This window comes from Engystomops pustulosus, chromosome 9, assembly GCF_040894005.1.
Source record: "Engystomops pustulosus chromosome 9, aEngPut4.maternal, whole genome shotgun sequence".
In the NCBI taxonomy this organism is placed as follows: domain Eukaryota; kingdom Metazoa; phylum Chordata; class Amphibia; order Anura; family Leptodactylidae; genus Engystomops; species Engystomops pustulosus.
Window position 1 is genome coordinate 11683486 of NC_092419.1, and position 10235 is coordinate 11693720.

The window sequence follows — 10235 nt, forward strand, 5'->3', positions numbered from 1 at the left end:
GGTCATACTTGTGATGTTTCGGTTTTAGGAACAAATGTCCTATAATTCTGGACAAGCGTCTATAGACTTACCTGTGTAAGCTTGTCGGACCCTGGTAGTTGTACACAAATCACACAGTGTACATACAACATACAATGACAACACCCATCATCCACCAGTACAAGAACCACATCAGCTATAGAGCCACCGGACACCACACAACGGACAGACATTCCCGGACACACAGACCCGAGTTTGGATGCATTATTGAGCTTTTATTGATCAGTTGAAGTTTTAAGCAGTACAACATGGAACAAGTCCTATGGAAAGTAAAACATATGGGAGCAGGATTAGGGTTAGTGCACCGGCCAGGAGGGCAGAAATCAAGACGGAGGCTGCATAGCTCAGCGTTGTATGTCAGTAAGGGGAAAAAAAACTGAACCCCATCACTCCCCAAATGTCTCAATGGGAAGCAGGGATAACATCGGAACAACTGCCCAGGAGGGGGCTGGAAGACTGAGCCAGACAAAAAAAATAAGTGGCCTCATAATGAACACTGCAATATAACATTACACTGAGGACGTGGCCGGGGGCAACTAACACTAGAAACAGGACGAGGCTCCTCGTCCTTACAGTCAAGTGCAGACATCTCTGATTTTGTTTCATGCCTGTGGATGGGGGGGGCTTAGTGCCGAAAAGTGATAAATTGCTCCAAAGATAAACGCTTAGTGTGCAAAATGTTTGGGGGGTCAGTGTAAAAGTTTGGGTGAAGGCAACTGCTATGGGAAAACAGACCACGAGTCTCAGCTACGTAATGGAAAATATAGTGGATTTTTACAAAAATTTAGGGAATGAACTGGAACATATAGGAATGAGTAAAGGGAATGTATTGTATAGGAATGATGTAACGGATGGACGGGTTAGAATCTGGCTCAGAGGGGAGGTTGCGGGCTAAGGATCTCCCTCTATGATGTCAGAGGGGGCATCCCCTTTAAGAGTTGACCAACACAATCAAGCGTTTTAAAGTACAGGCACCAGTCTGGTATGAGAAGCGAGGCGCTCCGAGGTCACAGCAGCCGTCGTAACGTAACACTGAAACATTCACCCTGAACAGACTTTGCTGTTAGTCCATTTTTTCCACCCCCAAAACAAAAATAATACGGTAACACCGGGCCGCTGTGATTTATGCTGCCGAGCGAGGAGGTATAACCGCCCCTTTAAGGGCGACGGACGGAGCGTTGGTTGTTGAGGTCTGAAGGAAGAGCGCGTTCGTCGCTTCTCACTACTTATTAAGGCAGATATCGCAGGGAGCCGTCCGTCATCCAGCACAGTCCCTCGCGTCCCTTTAAGTTCCGTGACATAACAAAAAAAATAAACGGGTCGAGGAGGATCGTGCCTTTCGATGCTCCTCTACTCAACCGATAAAATTAAGAAAAAAAACCAAAAAAAATCATATATATTAAAAAAATAATCACCATAAAAAGAGGAAAAATTTTTTTTTTGTTTTTTTTTTAAGATTTGTAGTTTGACGTCAGCCACATCAGGCCCTCGTACAGTCCCTCTCCAGTGTTGGCACAAGACGGCTGGACGTACCAGTTCCTGTCCCTGATCCGGGTTAGTCCCAGCTTTTCCTGGATTTCGTGAGGCTTCATGGCGTCCACCAGGTCCTGTTTATTGGCGAAAATCAGAATGATGGCATCCCTCATCTCGCGGTCGTTGATGATGCGGTGGAGTTCTTGCCGCGCCTCATCGATACGATCCCGGTCAGCACAGTCTACCACAAATATCAGGCCCTGCGTGCCCGTGTAATAGTGCCGCCAGAGAGGCCGGATCTTGTCCTGGCCGCCCACGTCCCACACGTTGAACTTAACATTCTTATAGGTCACCGTCTCCACGTTGAAGCCGACGGTGGGAATGGTGGTGACAGACTGGCCCAGCTTCAGCTTGTAGAGGATGGTCGTCTTCCCGGCCGCGTCTAGGCCCAGCATCAATATCCGCATTTCTTTGTTCCCGAACACCCTGGATAGCATATGCCCCATGATGGAGGCCTAGAGTCCATACAGCTGGGCTGGAGAAACAGAGAGAAGACAAGGTAAGTGTCACTAGATTTATAATTAAAATACATTAAAGGGGATTTGCCACCAAGCAAGTTAGGCCCAAATCACAGGAACGGGTCTAACTTGCTAATTGGTGGGGGTCTCAGTGATGATCATGAGAACGGGGGGTTCCAACAGGGTCCCTTGTACCCCAGTTCTCATGATCTGTGTGGGTCTCATTATGGAGATCCCTACAGATCAGCAAGTTAGGTCTTATCCATGCGAAGCTCCATGTTGTAGCTTCACAGGCTGTTACACAGTCTCACCCTCCCACCTCCCGTAAACACACACTGTGGGAGGGAGTAGTGCTCTTGCACAGTGTACCACCTTGTGAAGATACAGCACGGAGGGGCTCTAGTAATAATTGAGCCCAACCTGCTTGGGGGGAAAACCCCTTTAAAGGGGATGACCACTTGACCTCATGTTTTTTTTGTAGTGTGTGTAAGTGTGGGGGTGCAGGATATTAGGAAATATACCAATATACATCTAGTAATAGTTCTGCTCTTGATATGTAAAGTGACGTCTCCTGTCTTTTACTTCATCAGCCGGAGATTCCTGACCATAAACTGGCCGCAGATGGAGGATCATGTGATCTTTTTATGTCCATGAACAATCGCCCTGCCAGGACCTTGGTCTTATATTCACGAATACAATCATAACGTCCCACTTTTTGGGCCAAGGCTGAGCTCCATGGAGATCCTATCACTTTGATGAGAGCGGAATATTTATCCAGACGGATCCTACTGACTATTAAAGGGTCCGTTACGTTCATCCGCTTGTTGCGTTACTTTGCCCATAATCTACGAGGCCCTGACGCACAGACGTGGACACGGTCCTTATCTGCACAAATATTTAGTTTCGGGAAGTGAAGTCTTCAGCTTTCCTGAACACGAGCTACAATGGAGTCATAAATCACAATCTACACGACCCGGGATGGATACAGAGGACACTGCACATGTAACCGCCCAAAACAATGTGCGGAACAAATGGAGTGGGAACCGGGGCAGACAATGGGCGCACTGTATGCAAAGGTCAGAGGAGACCTTACTGACGGAGACGCACAGAGGGTACAAGCCGATAGCGTCTACTTTTTTTTAACACTTCACATGCAAAAAAACAAAACAAAAAAAAAGGAATGAAAAAAGTTACTTGAGTTGCACAGTTCTAGCGACGCCTGCAGTGAGCCCAAACGGCCACTACACTATGGTTGGAGCTGTCTGTAGTGAAAAATGTCAGCTTTAGACGATCCCTACTTCTTATAAGGATCCCCTGACATAGTAGACGAGACCTCCAGCGATCCGCTATGATCCGCAGGGATTCTGTGCAGCGATGGATCAAGCTTTTCGGCCGCACCTCCAGAGGGGAAAGTAGTATTACACCTTGTCTATTATCATCAATGAAGGACAGAACCTTCAGAGCAAGAGACACTATCGCAATTTATTAGAGGTGAAGATTATGCTAATGAGCTAAAAGGGTTTTACCAGAGCCCCATCCATGCTGTAGCTTCACAGGCTGTTACACAGTCTTACCCTCCCACCTTCTGTAAACGCACACAGTGGGAGGGAGCAGTGCTCTTGCACAGTTCAACAAGATACAGCATGGAGGGGATCTGGTAATAATTCCAAGATGACTCCTGGTTCATTAGCATAATTTTAACAGTTGATTTTAGAAGGAATTTGCCATCCATTATAATCTCCTTATATTAAGCCTCCTTCCTTCTAAAATCAACTTTAAAAAATGATGCTTATGGGGAAGAAGGGCTCTGGGGGTTGTAACCAGAGCCCCTTTCTGCTGTAGCGGCTGCTACACTGTGAAGGAGCACTTGCACTATTTGAGATACCAGCAGGCAGAGAGAGGGGGGGACCGTGTAACAAACTGTGATGTCAGAGCACTAAGGGGCTCTGGTAACACCCCCAAGAGCTCTTCTGGTACTCCAGCATAATTTTAAAAGTTGAATTTAAAAGGACGGACCACAACTATAACAATATAACAAATATAAGAAGATACCACAGTCCCGGTGCCGGGATCTATGAGTAATGTCCCGGGTTTATCAGGGTGGATTTTGGTGGTAGATTTCCTTTAAAGTTTCGATACTGGACATCCAAGTTATATATTGAGAAAGGACACGTAATAAATGTGGACACAACTAGAAGTGACCTCCAGCAATGTCTACAAGCACAATACTAGAGAGCGAAGGAAAGGGAAATGCCTGCAGAGAGGGAGCTTCCTATGGAGCCACCTCTGATACACAAGAGGAGGTGGGTGACCCTAGTGATCCCTGATGACACCATCAGATGTCGGGTCAGACTTGTGTGCGGCACCACCGGCCCGAAACAGCCACATGTATGATCTGTCATAACAATGATAAAAACTATACAAAATGTAACGCAAGAGGCCAGGACACCGATACCTTGTAGCGCTATGCTCTGCCCATTTCCCATAGGACCACCCTATGCCGCCTTATTCCATATGGGGCGCTCAGGTTTTGTGATTGCTGCAAGAAAACTACCATCAAAATCACTTGCTCATAGACCCAGGCACCGGGACTGTGATATCTCCTTATATTTGTTATACATAGCCTCCTTCCTTCTAATATCAACTTTTAACATTATGATAATGAAGAATGGCTCTATAAGGTGCTACTTGAGCCCCTCCATGCTCTAGCTTCACAGGCTGATACACTGTGGAGAAGCACTCCCACTGTTAGATTACTGCAGGCAGAGGGAAGTGCTGATGGAGAGGGGTAGACAGTGTAACAGCCTGTGAAGCTCCGGCATTTGGGGATGAGGGGGGCTCTGATAACGGATTTTAATGGTGGTTTTCCTTTCAGGGTGCGGACACACCTTCAGTTTTTCAGATAGAGTATTTGATGTCCAAACCAGGAGTGGAGTGAAGATAGAGGAGTAACTCTTATCAATGATGATCCTCACTCATTACAATCCACACCAAAAAACTGAACGTGTGGACGCAGCCTTAAAGGAAATCTACCATTAAAATCCGTGATCAGAGTCACTCCATGCTGTAGCTTCACAGGCTGTTACACTGTCTCCTCAATGTGGATGGACCCCAAGGTAGATAACTAGTGACCCTGCATGGATTACAGCTGCAATATCCTTCACAGCCAATACTACACAGACAGATGTAAGCAACGCAGAGCCGGCAGTCTGAGCACTACTCCCCTCGAGCCGGTAGTGCACGTCTGAGCACCACTATCCCCCGAGACCTCTGGAGGTTGCTTAGTCTTAAGCTGAAGACTGAAAGAATAAGAGATCAATAACCTCCAACAACATTCACTGACAGCAAGCAGAGATCACTTCTAGACACTTTTACCACTTCTTTGGCAGAGGGCGTGGCCTAAGCTGCTAATTAATAATATACAATTATTTTTATTCTAGTGTATAGACTACAAAATAACTTTCTGCCAGATGTCTATGGTGTCCAGTAGAACATGTAAATCTGCGGATCAGAACCGCTCTCCTATATACTGGATATTCTGTGATGATACAGGATTAGGGAAGTCCTGAGTCTTTACATTAAGAGGAATTTGGGTGGAATGGCCACAATGCGGGGTCTCTAATGGATGGGGTCCATCTCTGGGGGTCTACTAGAGCAGCAGAACAGGCTGATTATGGATAGGGGTGTACAGGGGTCCCCCAATCTCTTGATCTAAGGGTTTAATATCTACTACCTGTGTATAAGGGGGGGTAAATACACACTAGAAGCCCCCTATAAGATTGCAGGGTCACCATAACTTGAGGCTGACTGCAACTTCTCAGTAATTCAATGGACCCAAGCAAATCCAGCAGCACGTGAGTACCTACCTGACTCATAACTTACCGGTTACCTACCCCCCGCCCCAGATGAGGGTCTTTGCATTTACCCCACCATAACCATGAGCCATGATCAGCCCCCCACACCCTCCCACTGTTACCCCTGCACATCCCAGACAATGGCCACCTACTGCACAGCCCCAGCTGTGAGCTGTCACCCTGCCCCCAGCACCGCCCGCACCCCGTTACATACACATCCGAGCACATACATTGCCCCCGGTGTCACGGCTGCGGCAGAATCTCTACAGTCCCGGCTCCTGATCCGGAATCGGAAGGGCGGCGGGCAGCAGAACCACACCGAAACCAGCCGCGCATGCGCACTGACCCGCCCACCCAGCGCACTGCCATCACACTGCTGTGACGTGCGCTCTGCGCATGTCCGATGCCCTCGCCCTGGCTCAGGCAGCGTAATGCGCAGGCGCAGTGCTTACCCTCACGCCTACTGTCTCACCGGCACAATGTCCATTCAAAAAGAAAAGCTTTATGGCTGCGTCTGCGCATGCGCGGTGCCTTCTTTATTTGTTCAGCATTTCTACTTAAAGAGGACCTTGCCACACCGATCCGGGAGCTTAAACCACAGGTCCAATGGTTTAGGGTCCCAAATCAGCCTGTATCAGGTCTCTAGTTGGCCCCCATGTAAAATTACAAAACATTTACCTAGAAGTGAGGCAGAATAAGGCACATGACTCACATGTGCAGCTTAGCTTGCTGCGCGCCTCTTTGTGCAATACTGTGTGAAGCCCAGCAGCCTCCCCCTATTAATGAAATACCCAGCAGCCTCCCCCTATTAATGAAATACCCAGCCTCCCCCCACTAACGAAGTACCGGGCAACCCCCCCCCCCCTCACTAATGAAATACCCAGCAGCCTCCCCCTATTAATGAAATGCCCAGCTGCCTCCCCCACTTATGAAATACCCAGCAGCCTTTCCCACTAATGAAATACCCAGCAGCCTCCCCCCGCTAATGAAATACACAGACGCCTCCCCCAATTAATGAAATACCCAGCAGCCTCCACCTATTAATGAAATACACAGAAGCCTCCCCCAATTATAAAATACCCAGCAGCCTCCCTTCACTAATGAAATACCTAATGAAATGGAGGTTCAAAACAAAAATCATCAAAATTTCCTGGTACAGATTTTTCCTACTAAGAAACTCTTGTGGGGACACGGCAGAGATTGCTTGACTACGATCTATGGATGTACAACAATAATTTTAATAAAAGGTAAAATACTACGTGTTTCGGCTCCGGGCTGGAGACTTCGTCAGGTGAAAAATTACATATCTGTGGAACCCTACATTAAAGCAGTAAATGCCAGCCCCCTGTTTGTAAGGAAGAGGAGCGAAATTTGTGTAGTTTTTAAAATATAATATGGTAACCGTGACTGAACTTACATTTTCATGTACTAAATGGGGCAGGTTTATCAAGTGTCTGAAAGTCAGAATATTTCTAGTTGCCCATGGCAATCAATCACAGCTCAGCTTTCATTTTACCAGTGCTCATGAATATTTTAAAGGTGAGCTGTAATTGGCTGCCATGGGCAACTAGAAATATTCTGACTTTCAGACAGCTTGATAAATCTGCCCCAATGGGGCTCATTTACTAAGGTTCCGAACGCCGCACTTTTTTCGGGTTTCCCAAATATTTCTGTTTTGCGCCGAATTGCCCCGGGATTTTGGCGCACGCGATCGGATTGTGGCACATCGGCGCTGGCTTGCACGCTACAGAAATCGGGGTCGGGCCGCCGGACAACCCAACGGATTCGGAAAAAAACGCGGAATTTAAAAAAGAATTTGTGTAGCAAGATCACGCACTCACATGCACCGGGAAGAAGAAGGTGAACTCCGGCGGACCTCGGCGCAGCGCGACACATGGAGGAACTCAGGCGCACGATGTTAGTTAATCGCGCCGGACCCGAATCAGCGTCAGACAACGCGCCGCGGGATCGCGAGAGGACCAGGTAAGTAAATCTGCTCCAATATGTTCATAATACTTTACCCATTCACACACTCTGAGATATCTGAGTTACTGGAGGGGCGTCTTCTGTACGGATTTTTTTTGCTGCCCATTTTGTAATTTTACTATTGCAGGGGGCTTATTGTAACCCACAGCATACCTATCCCTTGTGTTCAGGGCAGCAGACGGGTTTTCCATCTTCTATCAAATTGGCGGCGTGTTCCGGCCCGAAAACTGAGCAGCCATTCAGCATGTCAGTTCAATTCCAGTTGTCAGCATTCGGGCCGGATGTTCCAGCTGGCACACGAGGCACTTCTGATGCGAGTTGGACCCATGGCACTTGCTATTGTGTGAGTGACCTTACCCCTCTCCGGTTTCAGAGTCATCAGGGCCCAGCCAAATATGTACTTACCCTATTCCACAGTAATTTTCCGGGTCTGATGACTGCTGAGACCGCTGAAAATAGCCCAGCCAAAAGTAAAGGATGAGACCAGGGGCCGTGCGGCAGGAACAGGGAGCTGAATCCCTCACCCCTTATTAACTTGATAACTTTAAAGCGAAGTTGTATTCTATTAATTTAAAGGCTTTAGGTGTTACAATTTCTGACATCAGAGGAGAATTCCGGCATTTACACCATATCCCGGTATTGCCATGTAATGCATTGTACACACATCATCCAATCTTCCCATGTTTATTCCATTCTGAGCAGTCAGTGTGGAGTAACATGAATAAGTTGCAGTAATTCGGATGGCTTGTATATGGGATGACCCTCTGTTACGTGATGGCTATGTCTCCCATCTGCTTCCCCTCACCCTCCATTTCCTTTCTGGCCAATACTATTGTCCTAGCTCTAGTTAGATGCTACGAGCCTGTGCACATGCTGTGGCCATCTGCTCCGGCATCCGATCTATGTGACTGATGTTATTGATTCATTACACTTATGGCCAAAAGCCCAAACTTCTAGATTTAGGCTCTTGAAGGGGCTGCAATAACGTTCATGTTTCATGCTAGGGAGCGGCAGATTAAGACCACCATGGGCCCTGGGTTGTATGAATATTATGGCCCCTACAAGTCTGGAATCACTTTCTACATCTGGTGCTAGGATCAGCTTCTTGGGGAATTTCTGAAGCTTTCAATCTGCCGTTTCAGGATCTTTGGAGGACCATCAAAGGTCCTGAAATGGCTCTTGTGTACATGTATATTGAAAGCAGCAGCGATATATGTGTGAGGATTTCATGGGGGAAGATCCTTCTGAGTATAAAATTTTGTGGGTGGTTTGGGTGGCCATGGGCCCCCTAAGAGGCTACTGCCCAAACTGCCTATATTATAATCCACCTCTGATCCAAGGACTTGCACATATCTCGAGAACAAGGGGTCCCTTGACCCCCATCTCATGGCCAGGATTACAAGCTAATGGATAGCCCAAGATATTATAGGATTACATGTGGGGTACACCTGACTGTTTAAGGAAGGTACCCCTAGACTGGGGGCTGACATTACTAGATGAAAAGGGGTAAAAGTTTGGGTACTATTGCCCTTTAATAGGGTTGGTGATCTGTGCCTTTAAAATGTGTTCTCAGCCCTCCCCTGTTACCTCCTGACGTCCTCCCCTCCTACAGGACGTGGGGGTTTATATGGCTGATGACTCTCCCTCTTTTAGGCGACACTCAAGCGGTCCCTCCCTCCCTATGTTATTGAGATGTTATGCTTTTTTGTAACGTTTTACCCTTGTATTTTATAATTAATTTCAAGTCACAGCAGGCGGAATGGTGGAAGATTTGAGATGGTGGTTGCTCGGTTGGCCGACTTGCCAGCTGGGAGTCCAGGCTTTCAGCTTCCTGAGCTCAAAAATGTGTGATTCTATTCCAAGTGCCTGATTTTGGATATTACGGGTTAATATATAAAATAAATAAAGCTGTGACCCAGCAAGAAGTGTCTGTCATATTTTGTAAGTTACTTACACAGTTAAACTGTTACTTACACATTTGTGTTATGGATAATCCATTAAAGTGCCCTTACAGGTGGTATACATAAGGGGGCAGATTTACTTACCCGGCCCATTCGCGATCCAGCGGTGCGTTCTCAGCGGTGGATTCGGGTCCGGCCGGGATTCATTAAGGCAGTTCCTCCGACGTCCACCAGGTGGTGCTGCTGCGCTAAAGTTCCCCGGAACGCACTGGACTACATCGAGCCGGGCTGAGTGAAGGTAAGTGCAAGCTCCGCGACACATTTTTTAAAAAAAATGCGGCAGTTTTTCCGAATACGTCGGGTTTTCGTTCGGCCACGCCCCCCGATTTCCGTCGCGTGCATGCCAGCGCCGATGCGCCACAATCCTATCGCGTGCGCCACAATCCCGGGGCAATACAGGGGAA

The 10235-nt window shown here is 47.4% G+C and overlaps 1 protein-coding gene across 2 annotated transcripts; it reads right to left on the bottom strand.

Moving 5' to 3' along the window:
- Nucleotides 1–233: 233 nt before the first annotated feature.
- LOC140076722 (ADP-ribosylation factor 6-like) lies at nucleotides 234–6361 on the bottom strand. 2 transcript variants are annotated; one of them, XM_072123381.1, is made up of 2 exons: nucleotides 6337–6361; nucleotides 234–2047 (listed from the first exon to the last, which is right to left on the bottom strand). In XM_072123381.1, exon 2 carries the CDS (start codon nucleotides 2016–2018, stop codon nucleotides 1491–1493), a length of 528 nt encoding a protein of 175 aa, XP_071979482.1. In that variant the 5' UTR covers nucleotides 2019–2047; nucleotides 6337–6361; the 3' UTR covers nucleotides 234–1490. The 2 variants fall into 2 exon arrangements, with proteins under 2 accessions (XP_071979482.1, XP_071979481.1); XM_072123380.1 differs by lacking the exon at nucleotides 6337–6361 and adding an exon at nucleotides 6115–6277.
- Between the last annotated feature and the right edge of the window lie 3874 nt (nucleotides 6362–10235).

Excerpts from the sequence above, each read along its gene's own strand:
- LOC140076722 (XM_072123381.1), bottom strand. The coding sequence starts at position 2,018 with ATGGGGCATATGCTATCCAGGGTGTTCGGGAACAAAGAAATGCGGATA.